We start from the raw sequence: 15,291 nt of genomic DNA, 5'->3' as shown, positions 1-15,291 counted from the left end.
TAGGCTGAGGCCACCTGAAGAAGCCCCCCCCCCCCGGGGAAGGAGCCCCCCTGTCCCAGGCGCTCCTCCCAGCAGCTGCACTCCTACCATCCACCTGCCGCTCACTGCACACCCACAGAGATCGACACTTGTCTAGGTGTGGTGACATGTCAGTCCCTGCCGCAGACCTGTGAACACAGATCTCCAGTCCAGCTCCTTCTCAAAGCTCCCTGCGGTCAGGTGTGGGCTGGGAGCGGGTATTCTCCACACCCCCTTCTCCGTCCCAGGCTTCATCCTCGCCCCGGCTCCAGTGGCCATGTCCGCACCCTCGGCTTCTCCCATTCGCCTCCTCTGCGCCTTTCCCAGCCTCCACCGCCACCTTCTTGGCACAGTGGGCCCCCCCCCCCCAAGTCTCATTCTCTGAGCCTGGCCCTGTGTCTGTCTCCAACTTCCCAACTGTCCAGACCTTGAATTTCTCAGCCTCTCCGCTTCTCACCGAGCTCCTTCTCATCCACGGAGCCTATTATCAAGCCCTTAGGTTGTCCCGGGGTCTCTTGGAAGCCATTGATGTGAATTATCTCATTTAATTCTCGCAGCAATCCTCAGTTGCACGGGACCGGTGAGATGAGGCCACAGGAAGGCTAAGTAACTACGTAAGTTCCCACTGCTGTCATGAGAGAGCCAGGACTGGAGCTCGGGCAGCTTGGCCCCAGAGCCTATGGAGTTCAGCGGCCAGCATGATAGAGTGGGCACTGGGTTTTCAAAATTAGTGCCCATAGTCCCTAACATCCCCCTTCCCAGTACTTACTGCCTCCATATGTCTGCCTTTCCTGTCATGTTCTTGTATGTAGAAGTGGAGCGGCCACATCGATTTAGGAAGTGGGCAGCCCAGGATGGAAACCCCCCACCAGCCATTTGCTAGCTATGTGGCCTTGGGCAAAGATTTTCATTTCTTACCTCTGAGCCGCAACATCTACCTTTCCTCTTAGCCTCTACATCTGTAAAATTTGGGGGCTGGGGGGATATTAACCTGTGACTATATCAGGGGTTAATTATAATATCGTGGTACGCCCAGCATGTAATAGGTGCTCAGTAGCCAGACAAGCTTCCTTGCTTCCTTCCAGACCCCTGTATCATCACCCCCCTCGGCTCAGTTCCACCCCTAGGGGCTCCACCTTCTCCTAGGTCAGTTACCCCACCACCCCGAAATCTCCTCCACCCCACCCCAGGGCGTGTCACTTCCTCCTCTGCAGCCTCCCAGATCAGTACACAAAGGCCGTGGCTGCTGGAGGAAGGGCTGCTCTGCACACGCCCGTGAGTACCAGGGCACCAGCCCTCTGCCTCCTCTCTTTGCGCGCCCAACTCCCGCCTGCTCCCCCCGGGAAGAGGGCTCCAGGCTCTGACCTGAAGACACCCAGGATCCAGCTGAGACTGGGGAAAGGCTCTGAACTCCTTTCTGCATTCCTAAGATCCTCTTCCCAGTTCCCTCCTCCAGTTTCTCAAGCTCTGCCCCCCCCATCCCTACCCATCTCTCCTGCATGGGTTTCCCAAAAGTGGGGCTGGAGGGAGGCAAAGAAGGTAGGGGGTGTATGATTGCCATCATTTGAGTGCCCGCCATGTGCCAAGGATTATGTCAAGGTGGGGCTCTCCCAGTTTGAGTCCCCAGCTGCTATAGCCCTGCTCCCAGTGCCCGGTGCTCACCTCAGCTCTGCCAGTGGCACCTTGGCTGTGGATACCACAGCCCCGGGAGACCGTGGCCCAGTGGCTCAGTTCTCTTCCCTCCTCGTGCCGCCGAATGGGCAGCAGAGGATTCCACTTGATTTGGGAGATCTGGATGGGCTGGGAAAATGCTGTTTCTCAGGTGCTGAAGGGGGATGTTAGGGTGTGTATTGGAGTCAGAATCGAGTCCAGGAAAATGGGACAATTACAGAGGGAAAGAAGGGAAGACGGAAGAAGAGCCCGGCAAGGGAAGAGAAAGGGGATCAGGTGGAGCCCACTGGAGCTGGTTGGGAGAAGGCATAACTTTTGATGATGATGGTGCTGGGGTTGGAGGGGAGGAAAGTGGCAAACAAACCGAGCCTCACCTGTCTTAATCCCTATTCGCTGTGTGACCGTGGGCAAGTCACTTATCACTCCGGGATTCAGGTTTCCATTTGTAAAAAGAGGGGGATGAAGTAGACAACTCTGCTGCTCTATGGTTAGGATAAGAGGGAAAAGGAAGTAAAACAAAGACCTGTAAAGAAGTGGAGAAGAGAAAAGCAGCAGAAAGATGTCACCAAAGTTTTGAATAGCTGGAGGGGAGGGGGAGAGAGACATTAACAGAAACAAGTAGCAGGTCGTGTACCCCCAAGTTAGCAAGAAGAGGGAAAATTGGGAGAAGGGGGTTGGGAAGTCCTGTGCAGGGAATCCCAGGGGCTCCTTTTAGGGCAGATGAGTGGGTTTGAGGTCTCTGGTTCTGTCCAATCCTGGGGGCCCCGCCTTGACAGATGAGTCAAAACGGGGCTTTGTGCTGCAGCATTGCCTGCCTCCTCGACCACAGGCCTGCTGAGCAAGCAGGGTTGAGGTTACAGAGGCTGAGCCCTGGGCCGGCCTTGCACAGGAGGGGGACTCGGAGACATATATATATATATACACTGCACCTGAGGGCCCAAGTGGTGGGGAGGGGGAGCAGAACAGCTGAGGTCAACAACTTGGCACCCCACCCCTTCCCCACGCTGTACAGAGCATCAGTCTGAATCTAGACCCAGGCGGGGGAGGATGCAGATGCGTCAGGCCAAGGATTTAGTTGGCCTTTCTCACACACACACCACTGGTGGGAATATAAACCGACACAGTTGCTAAAGAGGTTATGTCAGTGATATGCGCCAACATTACAAATGATACCTATTTAGTGACCCCACAAATCCTCTTCCAGGGACTTTTAAAAATATATTTTATTTATTTATTTGCCAGAGAGAGCGAGGGAGAGCACAAGCAGAGAGTGCAGCAGGCAGAGGGAGAAGCAGGCTCCCCGCTGAGCAGGGAGCCCGACGTGGGGCAGGATCCCAGGACCCTGGGACCACAACCCGAGCCAAAGGCAGACGCTTAACCGACTGAGCCACCCAGGTGCCCCTAAAATTTATCATTTTAACCATTTTTAAGTGTGCATTTCAGTGGCATTAAGTACTTCTACAATGTTGTACAACCATCACCACTATCTAGTTCTAGAAGTTTTTCTTCACTCCAAAAGGAAACTGCCCAACAAGCAGTTATTCCTCATTCTCCCCTCTTCCTCAACACCTGGCAACCACCATCTATTTTCTGTTTCTGTGAATTTGTCTAGTCAGAAGAGTTCACATGAACGGAGTCATACAATGTGTGGTCTTTTGTGACTGTTTTTGTTCACTTAGCATTGCGTTTTTTTTTTTTTAAAGATTTTATTTATTTATTTGACAGAGAGAGAGACACAGCAAGAGAGGGAACACAAGCAGGGGGAGTGGGAGAGGGAGAAGCAGGCTTCCCGCTGAGCAGGGAGCCCGATGCGGGGTTCGATCCCAGGATCCTGGGATCATGACCTAAGCCGAAGGCAGACGCTTAACGACTGAGCCACCCAGGCGCCCCTTAGCATCGCGTTTGCAAGATTCATTGAATCAGAGCATGTGTCAGGACTTCATCCCTTTCTATGGCCAAATAATATTCCATTGTGTGGTTATAGCACATTCTGTTTATCCGTTCATCAGCGGATGGACATTTGCGTTGTTTCTACCTTGAGGCTATTGTGAATGGTACTGCTATGAACGTTCATGCACAAATTTTTGTTTTAATTAACTTACTGAGGATTTATCAAACTGTGTTGTACCATTTTACATTCCCACCAGCAATGTATGATGGTTCCATATTCTCCACATCCTCTTTTTCTATTTTTTAAAAATTTTATTATAGCCATTTACTGGGTGTGAAGTGGTATCTCACTGTGGTATTTCCCTGATGACTAATGGTGTTGAGCATCTTTTTCTGTGCTTGTTGTCCATTTGTCTATCTTCTTCAAAGAAATGTCTACATAAGTCCTTTGCCGTTTAAAAATGGGGTGGTTTGCCTTTTTGTTGTTGAGTTGTAAGTGTTCTTTATATATTCTGGATACTTACGAGATATATGATTTGCAAATATTTCATCCCTTTCTGTAGCCTGTATTTTCATTCTCTCCATAGTGCTTTTTGATGCACAGAAGTTTTATATTTATATATTTATATTTTTACGAAGTCCAATTGACCTATTTTTTTTGTTGTTGCTTGTGTTTTTGATGTCATCGTTAAGAATCCATTGTCAAGTCCAAGGCCACAAAGATTTACCCTTCCATTTTCTTCAAAGAACTTATAGTTCAAGGACTTACATTTAGGTATTTGATTCATTTTCAGTTAATTTTTGTATATGTTGTGAGGTAGGAGTCCAGCTTCCTTCCTTCACATGTGGATAGCCAGTCATTCTGCACCATTTGTTGAAGACTGTTCTCTCCCCATTGAATAGTTTGGCACCTTTGTTGAAAATCAGTCGGCCATAAATGGATGGATTTATTTCTGGACTCTCAATTTTATTTCATCGATCTATATGCCTACCCTTATGCCAGTACCCCATTGTCTTGATTACTGTAACTTTCTAGTAAGTTTTGAAAGTGAGAAGTGAGAGTTCTCAAATTTCATTCCTTTTCAAGATTGTTTTGGCTGTTCAGGGTCCTATGCAATTCCATAGGAAGTATAGGATCAGCTTTTCCATCTCTGTAAAAAGAGGCCATTGCGATTTAACTTTTTGATTTTTCAAAAAGATTTATTTATTTATTTATTTGAGAGAGAGCACGTGCGCATGCAGGGGAGAGGGGCAGAGGGAGAGAGAGTGTCAAGCAGACGCCGCGCTGAGCACAGAACTGGAGGGACTTGGAGCTTGATCTCACGACCCTGATATCAGGACCCAAGCCGAAAACCAAGAGTCAGACACTTAACCGACTGCACCATCCAGGAGTTCCCTTAACTTTTTGATTTTTGAAGCATGGTTATGGCTTGCCTACTCAAATTGTTAATTAATAAGTTTTTAACAATCAGACATTTGCCTAGTTCTCCCTAGAGGTCATTCCAGGAATTACCCTGCCTTCAGGTTCTTTCTTCAATCTATATTTGCAAAGTACAAGAAAGAGAAAATTTTACCAACCGTGGCTTGCCTTCCTCCATTATCCCAGACCTTTAGAAAGTTTTCTTATGGTCTAATCTTTATTGCTTTTGCTACCATGTCAGCTGCCTTCCCTGCCTCTTTCACACACTCCTTCATCAGCTTCAGCCTTCCTTCCTCTCATTCCTATTCCCTGACTTTCCTCCCTTAAATTTAGAACCCTTGATCCTCTTCCTTTATTTGTTTATTTTTTTAATGTTTTCTTTTCTCTCTCTTTTTTTTAAGATTTCATTTCTTTATTTGAAGGAGAGAGAGACAGAGACAGAACATGAGCATGAGCAGTGAGGAGGAGGCAGAGGGAGAGGGAGAAGCAGACTCCCCGTTGAGCAGGGAGCCCGACATGGGGCTCAGTTCCAGGACCCTGAGATCATGACCTGAGCCCAAGACAGACGCTCAACCTACTGAGCCACCCAGGCGCCCCTGTTCCTTCATTTAGAATCCAAGATTATGAAAGCTGCAAAGGCTGTCAGATTATTTATTTAACTCTCTCTCTTTACAGATGTGGAAACTAAGGCCCAGAGAAAAAGTCTGACCTGCCATACAGCCAGTGAGTGACTGAAGCAGGACCAGAACCTGGTCTGTTTCCTGTTCAGTTCTGTTTCCACTGTGGCTTGGAATCTTGGTCAATAGACCTGGGTGGGTGTAGACCTTAGTGCTTCCGGGCCTAGCCTCCAGACTCTTGTTAGGCCATTTTGCCCACCTTGGCCTAGTAAAATCTGCACACAGGAGGGTCGGGGCTTCTCTGAGGCTCCTACCCAGGTGTGGTAGCTGCCTCTTCCTGACCCTTTAAAGAAACCGCTGAATCCACAGGGAGACTATCAGGGGAGATAAAGAATTGGGGTAAAAAAAAAAAATAATTGGGGTAAAGCTTTTTTTTGTTTTGTTTTGTTTTCTTAAGTAAGCTCTACACCCAAGGTGGGGCTTAAACTCATCACCCTGAGATCAAGAGTTGCATGCTTTACCGACTAAGCCAGGGAGGCTACCTCCCCTGAGGTAGAGTTTTGAGAGTGACAACCACAGGCTAAGTTTAGAGGACTGAGAGCTTGGAGGTCCTCCCTAAGGACCCACGTGTCCCCTTTTATATCCTATTGCAGGCCATGGTGGCTTTGTCCATGGTCCTTGTTTTCCTGCTGATCCTGAGCAGAGGGGAGAGTGAATTGGATGCCAAGATCTCATCCCCCGAGAAGGCCACAGAATGGAGGGATCCCGAGCCATCCCTGCAGGGGTCCTGCCAGCCTGCCTCCTCCTGCCGGGAATGCATCCTCTCACACCCAAGCTGTGCATGGTGCAAGCAACTGGTAAAGATGAGCCTGTGGCCTTTGAACCTGCGTATGTGTATGTGCAGAACGGAGCTACGTGTGTGATTGTGGGGGCAAATGTGTGGTTTTCTGGGCGCACTCTGCAGTTCCGTGTGCGACTGAATGTGAGCACACAGGACTCCTGCGTGTGATTGTGTGTGTGTGTGCATACACATGCTTGCCAGGTTCCTGTGTGTGTACGCTTACGTATCTGTGTATTTGTGTATCTTTGGAGAAGACATGTGACCATAAATTTGGAGAAGTATGTCCTGGCTGGAACTCACGCTTGTGCAGAGGTAGAAGGAGCTGCGGCACTTGTATACATGCGAGAAAGTGTATTTGTCAGCTCGGGTGGCACAACAACATACCAAACTGGGTGGCTTAAGCAACAGGAATTCATTTCTCACAGTTCTGGAGGCTAGGAATCCAAGATCAAGGTGCCAGCCCATTTGGTTCCTCGTGAGAGCCCTCTCCCTGGCCTGCAGTCAGGCTGTAGACAAGCTCTCTGGTGCCTCCTCTTATAAGGGCATTAATCCCATCATGAGGGCTCTCCCTTCATGATCTCAGCTAACCCTAAGTTCTTCCCAGAGGCTCCATCTCCAAATGCCATCATCACATTGAGGGCTAGTCCCTAGCAGAAAGTGTGTGACTGGGTTTCTGAGTCTGTGTTGGGCATGCGTGTGCATAACGTTCCTAAGGTATGTAGCTTCCTGTGGCTGGGACAGTAGAAGGGAAGGAGGTAGAAGTGTGTAGGCTTTGGGGGACAGGTTTGATCTACCTAAGTGGCCAAGAAGGATGCTGGGGAGTGGGTGTCTCCCTGGCTGGTCAAACAAGGCGGTTCTTTGTTTGTGCCTTAAAGAGACAGGGCTCATGGAGTGGCAGAGCATGGTGGGTACCTGAGCTGGGGGTGGGGGCAGAACTGTCTCTACCACAGGAAGACGGAGAGTTAGATCAGCGATGAGGGCAACCTCGCTAGAATGCAGAGCCACAGAAGCTGAGCGGAGGCTGAGCCAGCCCAGGAGAAAGGCATGTTGTGAATCTGGGAGCACCGGAAGAGGAGATTCCGAGTCAGCACGAGGCAGAGAGCAGGGAGGTGCCAGGCAGACAGGCAGATATGTGTCTGCCTCCTTCAATCTCTGGGCCTAAGGCAGGCACCTGGGCCAGCTGAGAAGCCATTGTAACCATTTCCTTCCTCTGCCACTTTCCAGCCAGTCCCAGAGGTACCAGACACACTGGGGTGGGATGTGTGTGGGGGAGAGTCTCCTCTTCTGTCCTGTCCTTCTGTCCCTGTCCTTCCCCTTCCCGGGAACTTAGCCTGGGTCTTACTTAGCCTGACCCGCTTTCCCGTTCTGGCCTGAGCATGCAGGAGAGGTTGGACTAGGAGGCCAGGCTCCTCCTTTTCTTGTGGTAGTGAGGTCCCTGAGATCTCAACAGGAAGTCTGTGGCCCTGGGGTGGGGGTGGGGGTGGGGGGAGGAGAAGGTAGATGGCTAGGGCAAGGGGGTTGTCTAGATAAGCATCGGGGAGGTGGGGTGCTAGAGGAAGTGGGCTCTGACCAGAAGGACAGGACCAGGTTGGAGGGGGCTGTGGGGGGGCCGGGGAGGGGAGGGCATCCGAGGGGCTCAGGGACCTGTGAGGGGAGGGGTGGGAGCGGCCTGGATCGCAGGGGCTGGGGGGTGGGGGGGTTCCCTGGGGGACCAGAGTCCCGACGCGCCTCCCCTTGGGCTCAGAACTTCACCGCGTCGGGGCTGGCCGAGGAGCGGCGCTGTGCCCGGCGACAGGAGCTGCTGGCCCGCGGCTGCCCCCCAGGGGAGCTGGAGGAGCCCCGCGGCCGGCTGGAGGTGCTGCAGGACCAGCCGCTGGGCCCGGGCACCCGCGGCGAGGGGGCCACGCAGCTGGCGCCGCAGCGGCTCCGGGTCACGCTGCGGCCCGGTGAGTCCCCCCGGCGGGGCGGGGGCGTGGGGGGGGCGGCGGGGCGGGCTGGGGGTGGGGGGTGCCGGGCTGACCCCCGCCCGCCCGCCCCCCAGGGGAGCCGCAGCGGCTCCGCGTGAGCTTCCTGCGGGCCGAGGGGTACCCGGTCGACCTGTACTACCTCATGGACCTGAGCTACTCCATGAAGGACGACCTGGAGCGCGTGCGCCAGCTCGGGCACGCCCTGCTGCTGCGGCTGCAGGAGGTCACGCACTCGGTGCGCATCGGTGAGCGCCGCGCCGCCCCGCGCCCCGCCGGCCCTCGGCCTCCCCCCTGCAGAAGCCCGGGGCCCTACCTGCCCTCTCCCAGTTTTTAACAGACCTGCCCAGGCCACACGTTTCGGCGTCTCTTCCCAAAGACGTTCATCTTCCAGGACAGCGCTGGAGGGGATTTAGGAGACTGTCCAGTAGGAGCACTCATTCTACAGGAGGGACATGACTTAGTCCCAGAGTCTGGCCAGACGGGGTTCAGACAGCTCCCCGGGGTCAGACAGTGCACCCTGGATCTACCAACCCAGATACTGCCCTGACGCCAGCGTCTCAGCCCTGTCTGGGTCTCTCGGACAAGGGCTAAAGGCCACTGTCCCTGGCTGCGCATTCTGCACTCGCATCTCCCTGGCTCAAGATGCCCTCCTTTGCCTCCCGCTACACCCTACACCCTCTCCTTCTTCCCCCGGAGACCCTGCCTGACCTCCACTGTGTCGTCCCCTTGATCCCCTCCTGCCCCCACTGCCCTGAGCCAGGGATCCAACCCCTTTGCCCCGGCCAGGTACTCGGTCCCTGCGCGCCAGGAGCACTGGCTCTCCTTATCTTCTCTACTCCTCTGTGACAGTCCCCCTGACCGCGCCCCACTGCTTCCCATGGACCTCTGCCTTCTGAGTCCTCAGCAGCGGCCCTTCCACCCGGCTGCCGGCCAGTGACTTCTGGCACAGCCCTCATGATGCCCCCCTCCCAGGCTTTGGCTCCTTCGTGGACAAAACGGTGCTGCCCTTCGTGAGCACGGTGCCCTCCAAACTTCGCCACCCCTGCCCCACCCGGCTGGAGCGCTGCCAGCCCCCCTTCAGCTTTCACCATGTGCTGTCCCTGACCGGGGATGCGGAGGCCTTCGAGCGGGAGGTGGGGCGCCAGAGCGTGTCTGGCAACCTGGACTCCCCCGAAGGTGGCTTCGATGCCATTCTGCAGGCTGCACTCTGCCAGGTGAGGAGGCGGGGAGGGCATCTGAGTCTGAGGCACTGTTTGGGGCCAAGACTGCCCCCTAGGGTCGTGCAGTGCCCAATTCTAGGGGTGCCCTTTGTACCATAGTTCCTGTAGTTTGCATATTCATTTTAAACAATTACCTGGTGGATTGGAGTCAAATATCTTGAGGAAGAGGCATGGCTTTCTAATTCATAAGAAGGCCTCCGCTAGCAGCAACCCTGTTTGGGGGGATACTGGAGACAGGGGAATACTCAAACTGACTCAGAATGAGGCTGGCAAATCCGCGGCTCGTGGAGCCCAGGGGCACAGCCTACGTCCAACCCCCAACCCCAGGAGCGGATTGGCTGGAGAAATGTGTCCCGGCTGCTGGTGTTCACTTCAGATGACACATTCCACACGGCTGGGGATGGGAAGTTGGGTGGCATTTTCATGCCCAGCGACGGGCACTGCCACTTGGACAGCAATGGCCTCTATAGTCGCAGCCCAGAGTTTGTGAGTCCCCAGCCTTGCCCCACCCCTCCCTAGCTGAGCCCCCCCTTCCTCTACGCCCAGGACCCCCACCCCTACCTCCTTACCCTTACCAGTGACCGCCCTGCTCTCTTCCCCAGCAGCTCCTCTTCTCCATGTCCCCCCACTGCTTAGACAGAAACCCGTGTCACCCCACTCCGAGCCCCTCCCTCCTCCTTGCTGAGCCTCCGGGGTTCCTCTAGCTGGTAGAACGCTGGTTCCCGGATTTCCTGGGCGGAGGGCACCTTGGATGTTGTGGGGGAGAGCGGCGGTGCTCACCTTGTCCCCGCTCCCCTGCCCAGGACTACCCCTCTGTGGGTCAGGTAGCCCAGGCCCTGTCTGCGGCAAACATCCAGCCCATCTTTGCCGTCACCAGTGCCACGCTGCCTGTCTACCAGGTGAGAACTGGCTGAGTGCCAGACCTTCCCGCCACGAGCCTTTCTCAACTCCCTCAAAGACCCATTCTCTAACTTCCTGTACGCCCTCGCCCTCCTTCCAGACCCCCCAGAAGCCCACTTCCCTCTAACTGTGACCCACCATTTCTCTCGACTCCTCATAACCCAGGAGCTGAGTAAGCTGATTCCTAAGTCTGCAGTGGGGGAGTTGAGCGAGGATTCCAGCAACGTGGTGCAGCTCATCATGGACGCTTATAATGTGAGGGGCTGGGACTGGGCAGCATGGCGAGGGCGGGCACCGGAAAGGGGCCTTCAGGGGAGGTGGCAGAACTAAGAAGGACTGATCACTGTTTGGGGTAGCTCTCCACAGCTCCTACCTACAGTTTGCCTATGGCTGTCATTCATCGTTCACTCACCCAGTCTGACTTTTTTTTTTTTTTTTAAGATTTTATTTATTTATTTGACAGAGAGAGACACAGTGAGAGAGGGAGCACAAGCAGGGGGAGTGGGAGAGATGCGGGGCTTGATCCGAGGACCCTGGGATCATGACCTGAGCTGAAGGCAGACGCTTAACCATCTGAGCCACCCAGGCGCCCCCAGTCTGACATTTGTAAATCTGGTGTCTGGCTTGCGCAGAGCACGGAGCCCTGCTCTGGGCAAGGAAGGAAAGGAACATTCATTGAGTTGGTATTTCGTGCCAAGCACTGTCCTAAGTGCACGTGCTGTTTGCCATCTCATTTACCCCACTAAACCCGTTTGCTAACGATTAGCATCCCCATTTTATAGATGGGGACACAGACACAGGAGGCTGAAAATAGATAATAGACAGAAGGGCTGGCATTCATGCCCCAGTCGATCCGTACATAAAGAAACATCTGGAGCCTACTTTCACTGAGCTTACAAATAATTCAGAGACATTCTTCACAGGACCCACAGAATTTTACAGGTAGAAGGAACCATAAAGATCCTTAAGTGTTTCTTGGGCTTAGCTCTGTAACCATGCTGTAGACTTCTTATGACAGGGATCACATCCTAAAGCCACGGTGAGAAAAATCTGAGACAGTATCCAATTTCCCAGGGCAAACTCAATCGAAAGACTCTGCCCTTGAGCCCTTTACGCGCACAGGTTATATATCCTGATTTGGGGTTTGAGAAGCAGCCGCTGCACGTTGCAAGGGGCCCCACGGTGGGCCGAGGGCAGGATTATGGCGGAATTTGAAATGGCTGGAGAGGACACGAGGTGGGGTTGGAGTCCTGCCTTCACGTGGTTACTCACTGTCTCCCTTCCACAGAGCCTGTCATCCACGGTGACCCTTGAACACTCTCCACTCCCTCCGGGGGTCCACATCTCATATGAATCTCAGTGTGGGGATCCTGAGAAGAGGGAGAGTGAGGCTGGGGACCGGGGCCAGTGCAACCACGTCCGAACCAACCAGACGGTGAGAGCCAGCCGAGATAGGCAGAAGGAAGGAAGTGGGGGTGGGGGAGGGAAATTGAAGCAGGCAGGAAAAGATGGGGGGCAGACACAGAGAACAATGCAAAAGCATGGGGTAGTTCTCCATCCATCCTTTCTAAAAGGGTTTAATGAGTGTCTTCCTCCAGTGGGTGTCTAAGAGATGGGTGTTAGCATGATCCTATCCCTCAATTTCTTAAGGAATAGGTTCTGGAGGATCAATAGGTTTAGTGTGTGTGTGTGTGTGTGTGTGTGTGTGTGTGTGTGTGTGTGTGTGTGTGTGGACACAGGACCTTAAGTCTGATTTCTGCCCACACTGTCCTCAGGTGAATTTTTTGGTTACTCTCCAAGCTACCCGCTGCTTCTCAGAGCCCCATCTTCTGAAGCTGCGAGCCCTTGGCTTCTCAGAAGAGCTGACTGTGGAGTTGCACACGCTGTGTGATTGTAACTGCGGGGACACCCAGCCCCAGGCCCCCCACTGCAGTGACGGCCAGGGGCTCCTACAATGCGGGGTATGCAGGTGAGGGCTCCAGCTTCCTTTCACCCATGTGGCTCCCCACACATGACTGAGCCCGATGTTCTTCTTCTCCCTTCTCTCCTCCCACTGGCGTCTCTAGACATCTTTTTCCAGCCATCCCAAGACTCCACCCCTAGTTTCATCTGAAGCTTCCCAGATATGCCAAAACCCTCCCCTCCACCAGAACCCCCTCCACTCTTCTTGGCGCTCAACCATACACCAGCATCCCTTCAGCCACTCATCTCTCTTCAACTCTTTTGAGAGCTTAGGTTTAGAGGATCCTAGGAAAGAGAGGTCAAGGGATGGTCAAACCCTCTGACCCACCTTTCCGTTGCCTGGCTCTGCCTGACTCGGCCTCCGCCTTCCCCTCCCAGCTGTGCCCCCGGCCGCCTGGGTCGACTCTGTGAATGCTCTGAGGCTGAGCTGTCCTCCCCGGATCTGGAATCTGGGTGCCGGGCCCCCAACGGGACGGGGCCCTTGTGCAGCGGGAAGGGACGGTGTCATTGTGGACGCTGCAGCTGCAGTGGACAGAGCTCCGGGCGTCTGTGCGAGTGTGATGACGCTAGCTGTGAGCGCCATGAGGGCGTCCTCTGTGGAGGTACCTGCAGACTTTGGGAGAAGGCTGGCGGGGGGGGGGGGCGCAGAGTGGCTCCCATGGGTATTTAGGGTCTGGGAACTTCATGGCCCTAAGGGCAGGTATGGAGGATTCTGGTGTAGGAGTTGCAGGTGCCTGGCCCACTTGGGAGGGAACTGGATGCACAGGAGCAGACCAGCTCTAGGCAGCCCGTGGTGGCACGTGATGCCAGTGTGTGTGAAGAGTATGGGTGTCAGCCCGTGCGTGGCTCTGCCCCAGGCTTTGGCCGCTGCCGATGTGGATTGTGTCACTGTTACGCCAACCACACGGGCAGAGCGTGCGAGTGCAGTGGGGACACGGACAGCTGTATCAGTCCCGACGGCAATCTCTGCAGTGGGCACGGACGCTGCGAGTGCAACCGCTGCCAGTGCTCGGACGGCCACATCGGCGCCCTCTGTGAGCAGTGCCCAGGCTGCGAGACGTCCTGCGAGAGATACAGGTGAGGCCTCGGGTCCGGCAGCCTGGGAGCAGGGGCGCAGCGGGGCTTGCTGAGCCACTCCACCGGCCCGCTCCTTCCTGCCATGTAGCGTGGGTGACAGCTGCCCAGCTGGTAACCTCCTGGTGTCCACCGGACAGGGACTGTGCGGAGTGTGGGGCCTTTGGGACTGGTCCCCTGGCCCTCAACTGCAGCAGGGCTTGTGCCTCTGCCAACGTGACTCTGACTTTCGCCCCTATCCTGGATGATGGCTGGTGCAAAGGGAGGACCCTGGACAACCAGCTGTTCTTCTTCCTGGTGGAGGAGGAAGCCAAAGACAAGGTCGTGCTAAGAGTGAGACCCCAAGAGAGTAAGTGGGCAGGGATGCCGTGGACATGCCGAAGGGAGCCCTGGAAGTTTGATGGGTAGGGCCTCAGAACTCTGGGGTTGGGGAGGTGGAGAGAATGGGAAACCAGGCTAGGGGTTGAAGTAGAGCAGTGAGTCCAGGCAAAAGTGGAGGCGATGGGAGACTTAGAGGAGACTAAGGCCTTGGCCACTGAGGATAACCTTGGCCACTGCCGGGTTCCCTTTGTTTTCAATGACAGGCAGGGACGGGGAGGCTGGACACACTGTGGGCAACTGCCCACCAATCCCCATGCCCCGCTGTGTTGTTTCTTGTCCATAGGAGTAGATCACACCCAGGCCATTGTGCTGGGCTGCATGGGGGGCATTGTGGCAGTGGGCCTGGGGATAGTCCTGGCTTACCGGCTTTCTGTGGAAATCTACGATCGCCGAGAATACAGGCGCTTTGAGAAGGAGCGGCAGCAGCTCAACTGGAAGCAGGTGGGGAGACTGCCTTCTACCCTACTGGGCTCTCCCTGGTTAGGACCTCTTTGCTCTCTGCTTCCCATCCCACCCTCAGCCCTGACTCCTTCCACCTAGGCTATCCCCCTCACTTTGGTCTGTGCCTCCTCTGCCCCACCCCCCTGCTAACGTCCATCAGCTCTTGGGGTGCTGCTCAAGCTCGAGGTTGGCCTCTTAGGCTTAGATAAAGGAGGAGACCTGGGACTTTTCCTCATCGTTTCCAACCTCCCTCCCCAGGACAGCAATCCTCTCTACAGAAGTGCCATCACGACCACGGTCAACCCCCACTTTCAGGAGGCAGGGAGTCCCCTTCTCTGAAGCGGGGGGAGGAACACTCCTCCCAGGGCTCTTCTCTTTCTTCTCAGCAGCCTGGTAGGGGACTACTGAGGAATGGTCACCACCTACTTCATTCTGACACCCGAGGGCTGCCTACCCCCGCAGCCTCGCTTCCCTACCTCACGAGTGGCGGTCAGCCCCTGCGCCCCCGTATACAATAAAGACTCTTACCTCAGAGCATAGCGGTCATCTTGCTTTACCCACGGCCAGAGCAGGCTGTGCAGCCTGGGCCTCAGTCCTCCCCCCAGCACCTAAGGGTGGGGAGACTGGCTCTAACCCGACGTGCAGGACATTCAGGAAGCGGCCGCTGGGGGTGGGCTGCTCAATCCCCAGGCTATGCTGATGCAGAAGGGCTGCAGAGCCACACTTTGAGACACACGCTGGTACCCTAACCTCATTCTGTTCTGGCGTGCGTGTTTTGTTTTGTTTTTCTTATTCAGAAGTGATATCCTGTTTTTACTTCCACTTGTTGCTCTTCTGTGGAGGGGAGTTTTAAACGGTGGTTTCCAGGATGCTGGACGTTTGGGGTGGT

The 15,291-nt window shown here is 54.5% G+C and overlaps 1 protein-coding gene across 8 annotated transcripts; it reads left to right on the top strand.

Moving 5' to 3' along the window:
• The first annotated feature begins 18 nt into the window (after window positions 1-18).
• Window positions 19-14,936, top strand: ITGB7 (integrin subunit beta 7). 8 transcript variants are annotated; one of them, XM_078076013.1, is made up of 17 exons: window positions 19-632; window positions 2,932-3,084; window positions 5,675-5,722; window positions 6,270-6,473; window positions 8,202-8,403; window positions 8,499-8,669; window positions 9,397-9,638; window positions 9,972-10,130; window positions 10,448-10,543; window positions 10,710-10,799; window positions 11,833-11,979; window positions 12,320-12,513; window positions 12,885-13,108; window positions 13,364-13,583; window positions 13,721-13,929; window positions 14,245-14,402; window positions 14,661-14,936. In XM_078076013.1, exons 4-17 carry the CDS (start codon window positions 6,273-6,275, stop codon window positions 14,739-14,741), a joined length of 2,394 nt encoding a protein of 797 aa, XP_077932139.1. In that variant the 5' UTR covers window positions 19-632; window positions 2,932-3,084; window positions 5,675-5,722; window positions 6,270-6,272; the 3' UTR covers window positions 14,742-14,936. The 8 variants fall into 8 exon arrangements, with proteins under 8 accessions (XP_077932139.1, XP_077932138.1, XP_077932140.1 ...); XM_078076012.1 differs by lacking the exon at window positions 19-632 and adding an exon at window positions 997-1,293; XM_078076014.1 differs by lacking the exon at window positions 19-632 and adding an exon at window positions 1,233-1,293 and having other exon boundaries at window positions 5,675-5,751.
• The last annotated feature ends 355 nt before the right edge of the window (window positions 14,937-15,291 follow it).

Source organism: Halichoerus grypus, chromosome 6 (genome assembly GCF_964656455.1).
Source record: "Halichoerus grypus chromosome 6, mHalGry1.hap1.1, whole genome shotgun sequence".
Classification (NCBI taxonomy): Eukaryota; Metazoa; Chordata; class Mammalia; order Carnivora; family Phocidae; genus Halichoerus; species Halichoerus grypus.
The sequence above is the reverse complement of the archived record's forward strand: the minus strand, read 5'-3'. Positions and strand labels throughout refer to the sequence as shown.